The sequence below is a fragment of the Ambystoma mexicanum genome, chromosome 2q (genome assembly GCF_040938575.1).
Source record: "Ambystoma mexicanum isolate Mex_15411 chromosome 2q, UKY_AmexF1_1, whole genome shotgun sequence".
NCBI classification, from domain to species: Eukaryota; Metazoa; Chordata; class Amphibia; order Caudata; family Ambystomatidae; genus Ambystoma; species Ambystoma mexicanum.
Genome location: NC_090924.1, coordinates 1,283,798,069 through 1,283,814,942, shown reverse-complemented (window position 1 = coordinate 1,283,814,942; position 16,874 = coordinate 1,283,798,069). Strand labels below are relative to the sequence as shown.

Genomic DNA, 16,874 nt, shown 5'->3' with positions numbered 1-16,874 from the left:
CTTCACTCTTGCGCATTAAGATTTCTCACACTTAAAACTGTCCTACTTGTAGCACTAACATCGGCTAGGAGGGTGAGTGAGCTTCAGGCTCTCTCCTGTAATCCCCCACATACAATCTTCCACAAGGACAAGGTTGTCCTCCAGGTGAAGCCTAATTTTCTCCCAAAGGTATTTTCTGAATTCCATATTACTCAGAAAATTACCTTGCCTTCATTCTACCCTCCCCATCCGGGGAAAGAGGAGGAAAGGCTACACAGGCTGGACCCTAGGCGAGCTCTCAGCTTTTACATCAGCAGAATGGCTAGAATCAGGCAAGCAGACCAGCTGTTTGTAGGATACTCGGGTCACAAGTTGGGACTACCCATAACAAAACAAACCATCTCCAGGTGGATTAAATTGGCCATCCTGGAATGTTATAGACTAGCAGGTAAAGAGCCACCCCAAAACCTCAGGGCTCATTCAACCAGGGGTAACGCAGCTTCTTCGGCTCTCCAGAGAGGGGTACCGGTCCGGGACATATGTGCGGCTGCCACATGGTCGTCCGCACATACATTCACAAAATTTTACAATCTGGATTCCCCCACTGCTCAAGAGACCAGATTTGGCAAAGCCGTATTACACTCGGTCCATCCCTAAAGGGATATATAACACTATCACTCCCTCCTCCAATTACATACCACTGCTATGGGAGTCTATCAAAGATAAGGAATACGTCGGAGGACACAATGCCTTCGAAGAACAAGTTACTTTCTTACCTGTTAACGTTCTTTCGACGTGATGTTCCTCCGACGTATTCTTTATCGCCCCTCCCATCCATCCCTGCAGTGATAACTTCCCTTGTGGTTGCAGCTTTCGCTCCTTCAAGGTTACTAACCAATTCAGGCATGTCTTTCTTATACTACAAAACGGAACTAAGCAACGGACGCAGCGCGTGTCTATTTATGGGCATGGTGACGTCGGCGCCGATACGGTGGCCGTCGAGGGACATCGACTCGGCGGAAGTCGACGCGCAGCGCCCTCTACAGAGAAAACATTTCTGAGGCCAGCAAGCTGGAAACGTATATCAAAGATAAGGAATACGTCGGAGGGACATCCCGTCGAAAGAACGTTACCAGGTAAGAAAGTAACTTGTTCTTCTCCATGATGCCTTCACATTATATAGATCATACTCCTGTAGGTCGCCAACTTTTAGTAAATGCACTCCTTGAAAACATGACTAATCCTTAATTAACAATATCTCCAAATTAACAGTGATGTGCTTTTCATTAATAAATCCTATTCAGTTTTGATAGCACCTAAATGGGAGAGAACTAGAAGTGTCAAAAAATCGTATTTATCTGGGTTTCCCTATATTTAGGTGTCCTTATTTGACTGGAGTAATTGACAGACCAAGACTGAAAATCCCAGCCCCTGTAGTACAAATGAAAATTTTCAAGAAGAAATATGGGAATTGTACACAATTCTCTCATACATTTTTATAAACATAAGGTTATAGCAGCATTGCGCTTTGGGTTGTAGATATTACAAAATATTGATTGACACTTCCTAAATATACTAGAGGGAATTGTTTGGAGAAAGGTCTTAAGCCTGCTGCGTGTGTACCAAGTGTGATAATTAGGTACGGGTTGAGCCTTTATTCTGTGTTGATTTATGTACAGTGGCAGGTGGTCTCTCTTTACATTTAAGATCTTATCACCGATTTTAAATTCACTGTATAGTGATTTGAATAGAATCTTGTTAGGTCATTCTTCAATGGCATTACCAGTTTGCTGCTGGTTTTGATTTGCTCCTATTGGAAATTGGAGTGAACGAAGACAAAGCTGTGCAACACTTTCCCTGTAAAAACCCAGCCCTGACTGACGGCATACCGCATGTTTCTGCACATATTTAATATTTAGCATGCTGTGGACCTCGAGGACTTGTTAGGAAACAAAGCAACTCAAAACCTGCTATGCTTATGGTTATGGTCTAGCGCTTGTAGGTTAACTGCATGGTGCTTTATAAACTTGCAAGATGCAGAAAATGGTTGCACACCTTGCATTTCAGTGTGCAGAATGTGCCCATAGTAAAAGCCATTGCACCAGTACAGTGCTTTTGCTAAACCTGGCAAAGACCACACAATCCACACACAGCCCAGGTACTAGCATTGCAGTGCACAGGACACATCATACCAAATTACAGCAGGCCGTTTACCACATCTCCCTTAGACACTTTGGCAAGGTTGGGATATAAAATCAGTGCTACAACCAAATCTACTTCTTTTACAGCTATTAAGAATCTGCTTTCATGCAAAGGTAACATCCACTGATGGTTGTTAGGCAACATTTGTATTCCATCAGGTTGTGTAAACCTAGACACTGCTACCTTTATTTCTTGGAACAGAGTCAAACACATCATCCACTCACAACTGTCTGGCCCTACATCCCCTGATGCATAGTCATTTTTTCTGGCCAACCAGTAGAGGTGCATTGTATTTCTCAATATATGGATCTCCAGAAACCTACCTTTTAATTAATTATTTCGTGAGACTGTGCAATGTGTTTACATTTGATTGCTTTTCATTGTCCAACTCCTTAGTAATGTCATGCTAGTGTTTCTGTTAATCTCTCTGCAAATAAGTATGTACTAGCATCACTCTATAATTTTTTTTTTTTTTTTTTTACAGTTGATCCAGGAACCCAGGAAACTAATAACTTAAATGTATCGACTCAGATTTCCACCCATGGTGAACACCGTTCATTCAGTAGCCAGAGTGGCCTTGCTGATACCTCCACCATGGTTGAAGAAGGTTTGTTCAGCAGACGAAAGTTCCTGATTGTGGGATTTGCTGAAAAGGATCAGGCCATCATTACAGATCTTATAACCAAGAATGCTGGAAAAGTACAACCACCACATATCCGGAGCATTGCAGATTATGCTGTGGTCCCTTTACTAGGTTGTGATGTTGAGTCCACTGTTGGAGAGGTCGTAACTAATGCATGGCTGGTAAGGATTCATACATGTCCTTCTTTAAAACCCAGGCTGGATTCTCACATTAATATGTGTATTGTTTAATTCAGGCATTGCTTTGGCATGGAGGCCTCTTGGTTCCTAGCAGGACGATATATGGGTTATGCACTTCTGGGATACAACTATCAGATGAAAGCTGATAATGGTTTTAAGATAGTTGCTGCATTGCACGTGCTCCTTGATTTTTCTTAGGAATTCCAGTATTACAGTTCCATATAATTCAGTTCAGTATGGCCATCTATGCCAGATACTCCTAAGGTCAGTCCCCTTTCCTCCACCATTTATAGGCGTCCCTCGCGAGGGATGGGAACAGAACCTCTTTTCCACCAGAAAGACATTTCCCCTTTAAATGTACTTGTGTGCATGGGGGCACTGCCCAGCGAGCAACGTCTCCCGTAAGCCTGCACACCGGCGCCACACCGGAGTCACCTTTTCCATGTCTACGGGCACGGACCGCTCCACCAGCGCTCCTGGGTGAGGCCTAGCCTTGTAATTCCACCTGCCTTTCCCTTGTAGCTTAACTTGTTTTTTCTTTCTCTACAGAATTGGGAACACTGTCCACCGGTGCCCTAGCTCTGTCCCTGCTGCCTGTTGGCCCAACAGGCTTTAGCAGGTGTCCATCGTGTGATGGTTTCTCCCTGACAGCTGAGCCCCATGCATTCTGTCTCCGATGCCTTGGTGAGGACCATGGTTGGGACAGATGCTCCGCGTGCGACTCCCTCATGCCCAGGCCACTTAAGCACCGATTAGAGCATTGGAGGGAACTGTTCAACAGTACTGCGCCTCAGAACATCAATGACTAAGTTCGGAGGAAGACACAGAAGGTAGGTGCATTTTTCTCCAAGTCACTCCTTCCCGGGGAAGCCCTCTGGTGGGAGGGGTTAGTCTGGGCAATGCACCGGCTCAGGGAGCACTGAAGCTCACGCAGCTACCGGCCTCACGGCCGAGGGGGTCCAAGGGCCCTACTGGTCCTGCAGCCAAGGGGCTTGTCAGCACTGCTACCACCGGGACCCGTCCTGAGGGTCATCCTGATACCGGGTCTCTACTCGAGGGCGCCTTAAAGCAGAGCCAGCACTAGCGTCCGAGAGGCCGAGGGTGCACAGCCTACCGGGTGTATACCTGAGGGGCAGTTGGGCATGCAGGCCGAGCCTGGCAACATGCCCACAAATGGGCTCAATTCTCAGCGGCATTTTAAGGACATGCTGCCCCTGTCTTCGCCGGCGCAACCCACGCCAGCACAGCCCATGCCTCCTCCTCCGGCTCATCGCCGTAGCAGCCCAGTTCTGAGGCTCCAGATAACCTGGTACAATTCCAGGCCCCTTCCACGGAGGACCCCCGTAATCCAACGGAGCACCACCCTTCCGCTGTCAGAGGAGACCAGCAAGACACAGATGAGGAGGAGCAGGATACTCCCTCATCAGCAAAAGCCTTCCATGACAGCCTGTCGGAATACCTGGATATGACCGAGCCACAGAAGGAGCTCCCCGAAGCATGAGTTCTAGCGGTGGTCCAGAGCATCAGGGCGGAGGCTAGGTTTGGCATCCTCCTACAAAAGGATGTGGAGGCCTTGGACAAAATGTGCTGGCTCAAGCCCCACTCTACGCAACCCATTAACAAGAACCTGAATGCTAGGTTCAGACAAACAGATCATCTACGCAACCGCAGCCTCTGCATTAATTGCTGCTGTATCCATGTATGCCAAGCCCCAGGCCTCATCCAGTACCGCCACGACAGCCCTTCTGAACAAGGAAGAAAAGACTGTTGAATCATATGGCAAGAACATCTACTCAAATGCCTGGCTGCACCTCAGGCATGCAAACACAGATGCTATCCTTGCTGCGGGTAATCAACGCCTGTGGATGGAGGTCGCAGATTTCCTGCCTGACATCCCTAAGGACAAGCAGGCCTCTTTCAAAGTGGGCCAGGACATAATGGAGGCATTCATGTGTCACATTGACACGGCCAACAGGGCAATCTGTCTGGCAACAGACATGTGGAGGATGGCCTGCGTAAGGCTGCCGTGTTCAACCTGTATGTGCAGGATAGAATCTTGGAACTTCCGTTTGAGGGGAGTAATCTCTTCCATTCCTCCACTGATGAGGAGCTTGATAAGAAGAAGAGGAGCTATTAGACTGGGAAGTCCCAGGCCATCCTGACAAAACATGTGCTAAAACGGTTCTCACAGGCACAGTCCTCATACAGGGGGCTTTCATTTGGCGGGTTCAGGGGGTTCCAGGACTGCAAGGGCAGACAGCCGGACAGGTCTCCTAGTCGGCACCTGAGAAAACACCATGAAGTGTCTCATAAAGGGTTCTTCCAGTCGATCTACACGTCCTCAGCCTCTGACCAGAAGAAACTATTACTTTGTGTATCGGGTCCACAGCACCCCAGTTGGGGGCAGGCTGGCCCTACACAGTCAGGATTGGGGGCGATGTTCGTGGACGCGTAGGTCATCTCAGTGGTGTCCTGGGGCTTCCAGTTACCTCTACCTTCTCCCCCTCTGGTTTCCCCTCCCCTCCCACAGATTGGCACACCATCACTGCTAGCGGAGATTCGCTCCCTCGTAGAGAATGAAGCGATGGAGCAAGTCCCCATCCCTCCCAGCAGGGGGCAGGGCTTTTACTCCTGCACCTTCTCTATCCAGAAGAAGAACCAGACGGACCTGCTTGCCTGAACCTTTACCTACCCTTGCAGATGTTAAAAGGTGGTGACGCCAGCGCTCATTGCCGAGACACTGTGGGGGAGACTGGACATGTTCCCTGGACCTGAAGGATGCAGATCTCCATGTGTCCATTGTGCAGCCTCACCGGGCCTTCCTCAGGGTCTGGGTCACAGGTCTGCATTTTCAGTACAAGGTACTGCCTTTTGGACTAAACTCCGCTCTGAGAGTCTTCATGATGCTCATGAATGTGGTGGCTGCTCTCCTGAGGTCCGAAGGGCGACATGTCTACCCATACCTCGACGACTGGCTTTTCAGGGTTATTTCTCCCGAGCAGGTTTGGGACTGAGCAGACAGGCTCATCTCAACTATATTCGACCTGGGCTTCTCGATCAACTACCAAAAGTCTCAGCTCAATCCTGCGCAGACACAGGTGTTTCTTGGCCTGGTGTAGGACATACAGCAGCAAAGCAGTTTCCCACTGAGGACAAGGTGACAGCAATTTGATCGGCAGTCTCCCATTTTCACAGCAGGTGAATCACCACAGCCTGGTGGTATCAACACTTTCTGGGCATACTGGCGGCATGTCTACTGGCGGTGCCGTACACCAGACACCACATGAGGAGGCTCCAGTTGTCTTTTGCAGATTCTTGGATACAGGAATCGTGGCATCAGTGGGCCCCAATCTCCATCCCACAACACCTGGACCAGGACCTGAGATGGTGGCAACAGGAAGAGAACATTATGATGGTCAGACCCTTCCAGCCACTCCCCAAAGAGAACACAATCACTACGTATTCCTCACTCCAGCGGCGTGGAGCCACCCTGGGAGCTCACTCTGTTTACAGCCTCTAGACCTTGACGGACAGGCAGAATCACATCAACTGGCTGGAGTTTATGGCGATACAGTTGGCACTCGGGTCTTTTCAACCGACCATCAAGGGCAGGTGGGTGTGAATCAAGACGGATAACACGACCTGCATGTTCTATATCTACAAACAGAATGGGGCTCGGGGGAGGGGGGCACCAGATCCCTGCAATTGTGCGTGTTGACTCTGGAAATCAATCTGGGAATGGGCCATCAGCCAGGAAGTGTGGCTCTCGGCGGTCCACCTCCCGGAAGAGTTCAACCTGGAAACAGACAGACTCAGTCGCCTGGCTGCCAAAAATTACAAGTGGTAACTCAACAGGAGACTCCTCCAGGAAGTATTCAGCAGATGAGGTCACCCAACAGCAGACCAGTTTGCGATAGCACAGAATCGGACGTGTCAACAGTGCACATTCTGGGGAGGAAGGGGATGCAACTCTCTCTGGGATGCACTCCTGATTCTATGGGACGGGATGTGGGTGTATGCATTCCCTCCCACACCGCTCGTGCACAGGGTAGTGAGCAAGATCAGGAACTCGAGGAACTTCCGGATTAATCTCGTGGCGCCTCATTGGCCGGCGCGACCATGGTTCTCGGACCTGAGGCAGATGTCTCTTCAGCCAGAAATTAGACTCTGTGCTGCCCGACCCCCGTGGACGGGCCTTCTACTAGTGCAGCAGGGAGGTGCAGTGCTACACCCCTTTCCAGAGAGGCTAGCCCTAGCGGCCTGGTTCCTGAGCAGATGACACTCCAGCACTTTCAGTTGTCCAGCGACAATCTAGAGATCATTCAGAAGGCCAGGAGCCTGGCTACAAGCAAGCAGTACAAAAGCAAATGGACAAGTTTCTGCTTTTGGGCTGAGGAACATGGGGTGAACCCACTGACATCCACCCTCGACCACGTCTTGTCATTTTCGGTCTATCTCACCAGGTCTGGCGTTCAGGTTGATAACTGCAGAACGTACCTGGCCGCTATTGGTGCTTATAGGAACTCTGACTTCTCGTCCTGTTCTCGGCCAATCCTGTAGTAAAGAGGCACTTCAAGGGACTGACCAGGCTGTACCCCCCCGGTGAAGCGCTCTCATCCCGTTTGCGACCTGAATGTAGTCCTAAACTCTATAGCGCATAAACCATTTGAACCCAGTGCCATGGCAGACATTAGATTGGTCACACTAAAGACAGCCCTGATGGTTGGGCTTACATCAGCTTGCAGAGTAAGCAAGATGCAGGTGTTACTCGCCTCAGAGCCATACACTAAATTTCACAAGGACAAGGTTGTGCTCCGCACACACCCCAAATTCCATCCAAAGGTGGCTTCATCCTTCCATATCAATGAGGAGATCATTCTCCCAACATTCCTCCCAAACCCCAAGGAAGATGCAGAGACAACGCTCCACTGCCTGGATGTCAGAAGGGCGTTGAAATTCTATCTAGATGGGACAAAGGGCATCTGCAAGACAGACTCGGTGTCTGTAACATTCAGAGGCTCTAGGCCTGGGCAGCAGGCCTCCAGGGCATCCATAGCTCGATGGATAACAGCAGCTATCCAGGAGGCATACAAGGTGCAGTGTAAGGATCTGCTGCAGGGCATGCATGCAGTGAGGGCTAAGGCGACCGCAGTCGCTTTCCAGCGCCACGTTCCCTGGCATGTGATCAGCAGGGCAGCAACATGAACCACGCCTTCGGCCTTTTGCAAGCACTACTGCTTAGATACCAGTGCCAAAGCTGATACAGCGTTTGGCCAAGTGGTGCTGCATAATCTATTTGCCTAGAATGTCAGGCTCTCCTCTCCAGGGCGTTGTCAGTTGTAATCGCCCATACAGGATGGAGGAAAGGGGACGGGATGTAGGAATAATTAAGTGTTACTCACTGGAGTAACTAACGTACTCATAGTCCCCTTTCCTCATACGTCTCACGATCCATCCCCCCCCCATACTCTTCCCGTCCCCTTTCCTCCATACTGTATGGGCGTCCCTTCCAAGGAACGGGAGACGGAACCTTTTTACCCAGAAAAACCTTCTTCCCCTTTAAATTTAGAGGCGCGCGGGGCGTGGCCCAGGGAGCATGCGCTGCCCTGACACCGCCCTCCGGCGCCACACCTCAGTCCCCTTTTCTGCGTCGACGGGAACGGGCCGAATTCACCAGCGCTCCTGGGTTTAGCTTCGGCCATGTAATTCCACGTGCAGATACTACTTCTGTTTTTTTGACTTATATCTTCTTTCTTTTCTTTTGATCTTATCTATCATTCAGGTACTCGATCCTCAGGCGTCCCACTCCTCCCTGGCGCATGTCGACTTCCACAGGGTTCAGCAGGTGTCCATCCTGCAACACGGCTCTTCCCAACTTCAGACCCCCATACCCTCTGCCTACGCTGACTTGGCTCAGACCACAGTTGGCAATCATGTTCTGCGTGTGGCTCGCTGTCCTCGAAGGTGCTGAAGAACAGACTCGCCAGGTGGAGGGAACTCTTCCAGAAGTCGCCTCCAGAAGATCTTAAGAACTTCGTGAAGCATCGAACCAGGCCCAAGGTAGGGCCGATATTTTCCAGCGCACCCCGCAAGGGAGACTCCTTCCCAGGGACTCTCCGGCGCGGAGGGACTGGCCAGGTCCTTCTACCGGCACGTGCCCCGAGGCTGCTACAGCTACTGCCCTTTGGGTCGAGGGGTCCTCGGATCCTCCCGGGCACAGTGTCGAATAACCAGAAGTTTCTTGTACCGGGTCTACACCCTAGAGACTGCTTTTACTGGCACAATGGCCGAGGGGCTACGCCCTAACACCAGCAATACGTCCGAGGGGGCGCCTAAACGCAGCTCTACCGACCCCCAGGTCGAGGGTGTCACACCTACCGGTCTGAGGCCCGAGGAGCAGGGTAGGCCTTGTGATCCACACGCAAGAGTCTTGGGACGAGGCCGGGCCCAGTGGGCTGAGCAACACGTCGCAGGCAGCTCCACAAAATGCCCTCCGCGCCAGAAAGGGGCACTCATCTGACGCCATTCCATGAATTTGTTGAAGAACGAGTGTCAAGCATCAACTAGCTTCAACCAGGTACGTGGCCTACAATCTACCCTTCATTTGGGGAGAATTCTCCTTCTAGGGCTAATTTCCTTCACCCAGGGAGTCCCCCAGCAGCTTTGCTGGATTTCTGCAGTTTATTTTTTTCACTTGGTAAGAGTGTACCCCTTTTTGTCCACTCTTACATGTGTTTTGCCATGTGTGTTTCTACTGTTTGTGTGATCTTGCGCTCTGGAGCACACCACTCCAGGAGCCCCCTTTATTGTGTGTTACACAGCACCTTCAGTGCAGTAACATGGGGTTGTCTTTGAGACTTCCCTCTGACTCCATTTCTCTGGGGCTGACTACTGTCCCCCAGAGAAAAGTAAAGTTGCCATTAACTTTACATAGTCACTTGAACCACAGATCCAGTACACCCCATCTTACATGGAGTACTGGAAAGGGTTAATCCTTAGCCCTTTTTATCTGTACCTCCTAGAGCATTGTTTCGCTCTTTTAACATTTAGACTTGGCTGGTGGCAGTGGTATCTACCCTGACTTTTCTACCGCGTTATACTATATAAACGTGGTAGTGCTTTTGGCTATATTAGCAGCCTCAAGCATAAACCCGCTTGACCAAATTGTCTTTCTTTTGGCTCCGGTCAGGTTTATTCGCCATTTCATTTTGTTAAAGTCTTTCTTGTGTTTTACTTTGTGCGACAATCCAGGTTTGCCTTCTTTGTTCACTGTCTTTTGGCGGGCTTCTGCAGAGAAGCCCTCCTCTTGGCGCCTGGGTGTCTAGGTGGACTGAGTGTGAGGGAGGGGTGTAGGAAACCCAAGTCGCACTTTGTCATGATTGGCTGAGGTGGTTGTTCAGGCTGGACAACCCCCCTGCAGCGTGATTGACAGCCAGGCTGTGTGAATGGGGGTTTTGTGCATAAGTCAGGTCTCTTGGGCTAGAGGCGCTGCTGGAACTACAAGGAACCCAAGAGAAGCGGAGAGAACTACGACTGCTGCAGCTACCCCGTCCCGGTGAAGCCCTGCTGCAGCCCTGAGCTATCTACCCTTCAACGACCAGAGAAGATCCAGCCCGGAGTCTTCTTGCCTTGAGCCTGGTGGGGATAACCAGCTCATCTTCCACAGCCAGAGGATCCTCTTCTTGGTCGAAATCGCTGCACACTGTTGTAGTGGTCCGGATAGCCACCTGAAGAGCCTCTCCTGTTTTTTAAGGAGCGCACCTTTTATTCATCGTTGCTGCTGTCGGCTTCATCCCTGTGTGGTGCAGACCCCTCCAGACGTCCTCCTTCGTGCCGAAGTTCCAGGAACCGTGGGTCTGCAGGAAACTACCAGGAACAACTGCAGTGGCACCAGCTCTTCCCTTGAATAAGGTACTGTGTTGTGCTTGAAGAAGTAGGGTGAATCCCCTTTCTTGATCTCCAAGGCTTGCCCTTGTCTTCCCTCCTTCTTATAACATTTGCTTCATCCTTCAACAATATCGAAGTACTCCTGGCTACGTTGAATCTTGAACTGTCTTTGTGATCCTCCGCATCAGGCACCCGGTTCCAATTGACATCGGCTCAGGCCTATTAAATGTTAGTATTTCTATCAGCGAGTGTTCTCCGATTCTGTCTGCCTCGACAAAAGTATTGTGTGTGATTTTTGCCCCCAACTCTCTCTGGTTAGCCCAGGTGCTAAGTGTGCTTTTGCCCCGGTTGCTGCGGATACGTGTTTCTTTAATATGACCGAACTGTCACAAATTGATCGCAAATGTATTCACGGTGCCACTTTTGTTTTGCAACGCCGGCCGGCCTAATCACAAGGTACTTACCTTGAGCTATTCTGTGCCAAGAGAATTGGTTGGTTGTAGTATATTTTTCGTGTGGTTTAGAAGTTCTAGAAGTGCTGTGTTTTACTGATGGTTTAAAAAATAAATGTACTTATATTTTTTTACCTGAAACCTTGAGTCAGTGTTTGCTTGAGTCACAGTAATTGTGGTGCTTTGTGTAATCTCTGCTACTGCTCATATACTCTTGAGATAAGCCTGGCTGCTCCGCTACTGCTACCACTCTAACATAGTAGTACAGGCTTGTAGCAAAGGTGAACTTGTATTACCACTTGTAGTCTTAATAGTTTGTAGTGGTCCCTAAGGGCACTACACAGGATTCTGCCTAACAATTTGTGCAGGGCAACTTTCCTTTGCGTCCATATGGACCGGGTATGCAGCAGCCCCCCGCTAATCCATCAGTACCCCCTGCCACCTCTTTGGCCATTGAGGAGGTGCTCTTCGAGAAGTTTCTCAGCCTCATGAGGTCTCCTCAGATGGGGGTTATCATCAAAGACGCAGTCAGGGAAGTCCTCCCCGCCATGCTAACGGCACCACATACGCCTCCATTGGGCCCCCAGGCCCTGGTGCAGCCGCCTCCTCCGACTCCACAGCCAACTCTGCGACCTCTGCCTGCGGTCCCTGTACCCCAGCCCCCGGCGCCTTCTACCCCTCCTCCTCATCCACAAGATCCTCCATATCCGCAGGATACGGACGAGGAGGAGGATCCAGACACGCCATCCTCAGTCAGCTTTCCATGAACGTCTTGCTGGCTTGGCGGAGTACCTGGGCCTCCCCCAACCCGAGGTCGAACAGCCGGCAGAGGGGGTTCTGGCTGAGCTCCTCACAAGACGCCCCTCTGCCAACATGGGGATTCACTGCAAACGATGTCTTCCTGGCCAAGAAGGGTTGGCTTAAGCCCCACTCGGTTCAGCCGGTCAATCGACGCCTGGACACCAAATACAGGCAGATGGAGGGGGGGATACTCTTGCTCTCGACCCATCCTCAACCACACTCCTTGGTGATCGCTGCGGCATCACTATACTCCAAGCCTCAGTCGTCCTCAGCGGCGCTGCTAGGCAAGGAGGAGATGATCTTGGAGGCATACGGCAAGAAAACCTACTCCGCCTCCTTGCACCTGCGTCCGGCAAACGCAGATGACATGCTGGCTGTCGCCAACCAACGGTTATGGCGGGAAATTGCAGACTTCATCACGGAACTCACCCCCCCATGCCAATCACACTTTAAGGCGGGGCTAGCAGAAGCCAAGCTTGTGGCGCATAACCTCATGGAATCCACAGTGGCTCATATCGATACCTGAGGCCGTGCCATCTGTATTGCCACAGACATGAGGAGAACAGTCTGGCTCCGGGCAACAAAATTCAATGCGGTTGTCCAGGAGCGCATTCTACATCTACCGTTAGAGGGGCGTGGGGGAGGGAACCTCTTCGACTTCTCTATGGACAAAGAGCTGGACAAAAAGAACAGCTCTCAAACGGCAAAGTCTTTATCCATCCATCCAAAGACAATGGCCAAATCATACACCCAATCTCAGCAGCGCTCGGAGAAGGGTCGTACATATGGAGGGTTCTGTGGTTTCCTGGAACGCAGATCCAGGCAGCCGGACTGCTCGCCGTCTCAGAACCGGTGCAAACAAAAAGGGGGGCAGGGGGGTAAGGGCCTTTTCCAGTCCCCCTCAGCCTCCAAGGGAAAGAAGGCATGACACGCCCCTTCGGGTCCACGTGTCTCTGGTGGGGGGCAGGCTTGTGCTCCTTGCACTATTCTGGCGCCAGAATTTTGCTGACCCCTGGATCCTCTCTGTAGTATCCACGGGGTACTGCCTTCCCATCCCAGCCTCTCCTCCCTCCTCCCTCCTCCCCTCCACACCCACAGGTTGGGACAGCAACTCTTGGCAGAGATCCGGTCGCTCCTAGAGAGCCAGGCAGTGGAGGAAGTTCCAGCCTCCCAGAGAGGCTTTTACTTCTACTCCAGGATTTTCGCCATTCGAAGCGGGCCTGAGAGTTGTGCTGGACCTTGTATACGTATGGCCTAGCAATACCTATGTGTTCAGTTATTTCAGGTGTAGGTAAGAGATTAATGGGGTGCCGGGGAGAATAACGACCTTGACACTGGGTTGTGTTGACCTATGTAGAACCAACAGATGTCCACACTTTTGTGGAGCCCTCCCGTCCCCTGCACACCCGATAATTGTAAAAACAATAATTTTGTCAATAGTAATAATGGACTTTTGAGAAATGTTTATCAAAAATGGCTTAAGACACTGATTATGTCAAAATGATGACCATCAATTTAATTACTCTATAAGTCATAGGCAACAAATGTTGCATTTGAATTCATTAGATATCCAGCATTTCTGTTAATGCGATTTTAAGATTGCTTTTACAGCATGTACATACATATTTTTAAGTCACACTTAATTTTGGCGCAATAATCTTCGTGGGCCCACAATATGTTTATCACACATTCCTCAATTCTGTGGAGAATTGCTTATGCCAAATATTGTACATCACAAGTGTTAACATATGTTACTCGACGCGTTTCGGGGTTGGTTTTGTCCCCTTCTTCAAGAGTTGTTTGCCCTCTTTATTTTCTTTTGCACCTACAATATATAATACAATATTCAAATCTTATGTTATAATCAGTTTCTGTCATGTTATTTTTGATCACCGTAAAAATAGTAATAATCACCTGGATGTCCGATGTTTTAATTTGATCTTCCTAAAGATTAGAGGTCTTTTCAATGTCAACCAAGGGGTTGTATAGACTCGCAATTAGAATACAACCTAAAAAAATGGAGAAAAGGCTAAATTAAAATTGGGGAATTCGTCCTGAATTATAGCATAGGATTTATGCACAGTTGTTAGGGAGAATTCTCTTATAAGGCTAATTTCCCCAACCTAGTGAGTCCCCCAGCAGCTTTGCTGGATTTTTGGGGTTTGTTTTTTTCTCCTGCTAAGAGTGAGACTCTTTTACTCCCACTCTAGGCATGACTGGAGGTATGTCTTTGACTTGTTATGTGCCTATGGGCTATGGGGTTTTCTTTTTACTCCATATGGTATCATCTGTTTTTCTGTATGTGTGGTACACAGTACCCTCAGTGCAGTACCACAGGGGTGTCACAGTGACCCCCAAACATAGACTCCATACCCTGGGACTGACTACTGTCTCCCAGGGCATGTAAAGTCACCATTGGCTTTACTAGTCCAAAATTGTGAACAGAACCAGTACAAACCATCATATTGTGGAAGTACTGGTAAGGGGTAATTCGATTACCCCTGTGTCTGTTTTCGAGGGGGCACTGTCCCGTCCCCCCTCGTTGAGTTTCTGGCTGGTGGCAGTGGTTACCACGCGAAATATTCCACCGGAATATTCCCTATAGGATTTCCCATTGATTTTAAACGCACCAATTTTTGGTGCAATGTTAAAGATACCGCCGGTTTATTTATTTAATATTAAACCACTGGTTGGGTCTTTTTGCCGGAACTCGATTGTAAAATGGCGTTTGTGTCCGTCTCTGTAACTCTGACCAAGGTCGAGCCCTTTGTTCCACTTTTTGGCTGGCTTCTCCACAGAAGCCCTCCAAATGGTGCCACTCTGTCTGGGTTCCACAGGATGGGTGGGGAGGAGAATTGGCACCCTGGACTGCGTTGCCTTAGCAACTCATGTCGCACTCTGTTCTGATTGGGCCATTGGTGAGCCGCCCGGTATGTTTGAGTGACGGCTAGGCTGATGAATGGGCGTTTTTCTGCATAAAAGCAGGGCCTTTGGGACTGGAACTTCAGAAGTCGCCACAGGACCTAAGAATCCGAAGAGGGAAGAAGCTGAGCCATCTGCAACGACGACGCTACCGGTGAAGCCCTGCTCTAACTACCTCACCACTTTCCCGACGACAAGAGAAGATCTTCTGCTGGACGAGTCTTCTTCCTCTGAGCTGGTGGGATCAACCAGTTCGCCCTTTTCACCTTCCAAAGATGTCTCTTGGTCAAATCGCCCGTGCCAAGCACCCAGGTGGCCGGATAGCCAAGCTCGTCACTTTTGACCGTGAATAAAAGGTCCCCACCTTTTAATCGGGAACTCTGCGGCTGGTTTCATCCCTGTGCAGTGCAACGACTCCCCATTCCCTCCTCGACAAGATCTTCTCTCCCCCTGGTCGGAACCACGAACTTCAACCACTGCCAGGAACAACTGCCCCCACTGGAGCTTCCTTTCTCTTTAAGGAACTGTGTCCTGCCTGGCCTCCCTTTCTACAGATTGCTAAAGGTGACCGTTAAATCCTTGGCTTCTAAACTGGGTTGGCTCCAGGTCTTCTAACTATATTTTTTGCATCACCCCAACCTCTTTTGAGCACTGCAAAGACTTTTAGTGCACTTTAAACCGTGTGATCCTGGGCACATTTCGCTTTGCTCCATTTAAAGTGGGCCTGGCCTATGAACTTTGGCTGTACAGTATAACCTGCGTTTCTCCCCTTGCTCTGAACTCTTAAGTGTTGGGAACTGTTTTATCTTTATGCTCTGTCTTTTTCTCTCCCTTTAACTACATTATCAGAGTGCCATCTTGGTTAAGCGCTCACGTCTGTTATAACAAATAATAGTGTTTTAACCCGGACTTGTCTGATAGATATTAAGGGATTGACAAGAAGTTTGGCAGAAAGAAGGCCCGCAAGGTGCAGTGCTTTGACTCCAAATATATGGGTTGAGGATGGGCTGCGGGTGAGAGCTGTAATGGGAGCGTGCCAAGCGCCCACCAGGAATTAGAACTATGAAAAGAGAGGGTTTGCTCTCAGTCTGAGCACATAACTACAATGAATAGCACAAATGCTGTATTTGTTTATACATTTTAATCAACACTGTTGCAGCTTGACACGTGTTTAGAGCTTCATGCTCTTCCACTGAGGCTTGAACTTGAGTTTCTCAAAACAATGGGTACGGATTAAGGTAAGTAAGTAACCAATTCGCTCAAGTAACCAATTGAGCGGATTAATACATGGGCTCCCGGCGGCGAACACGCTGTAACTCAACAATTTACCCGGTATAGGTTTTCGTGCAACTGCAAGCTATTGGGAGCCCATGTATTAATCCGCTCAATTGGTTACTTACTTACCTTAATCCGTACCCATTTTTTTGAGAAGATCTAGCTCGTCCTGGATGAAAGTGATCTCTACCTCATTATGTGTTGCAACAAAGTTCGAGGCAGAGATGGGGGAGAGCCAGCAAGTTCTTTAAAAACAGTTTTTAACTGTCTGAACATCTGAATTGTATGAGAAACAGCATATTGCTTCCCCATATTTTACTGACCCAAGTGTAAGGGCTGTATATATTAACTTTGTTATTGGAAGCGGTTGTTACTTAATGTTGCTTGATGAACTGATAAATACCTGCTTTAAACTTCTTCATTCGCACTGCTTGTGCTAGGACCAGAACCCCTAGACCCTTATTCTCGTATTCATTGTCAACAGATGTTTGCCTTTTGAAGATTCCTCCACCTGTCTATCCCTTCCTTGCTCGC

General features: G+C 49.4%; 1 protein-coding gene across 2 annotated transcripts in view; it reads left to right on the top strand.

The window, feature by feature from the left end:
• Nucleotides 1-16,874, top strand: part of TOPBP1 (DNA topoisomerase II binding protein 1) — a 1,370,800-nt gene that overhangs the window by 272,264 nt on the left and 1,081,662 nt on the right. For both annotated transcript variants that reach the window (XM_069648712.1, XM_069648711.1), the window contains exon 11: nt 2,666-2,985. In XM_069648712.1, the coding sequence (XP_069504813.1) occupies nt 2,666-2,985 (320 nt within the window). The remainder of the gene's footprint in view (nt 1-2,665; nt 2,986-16,874) is intronic.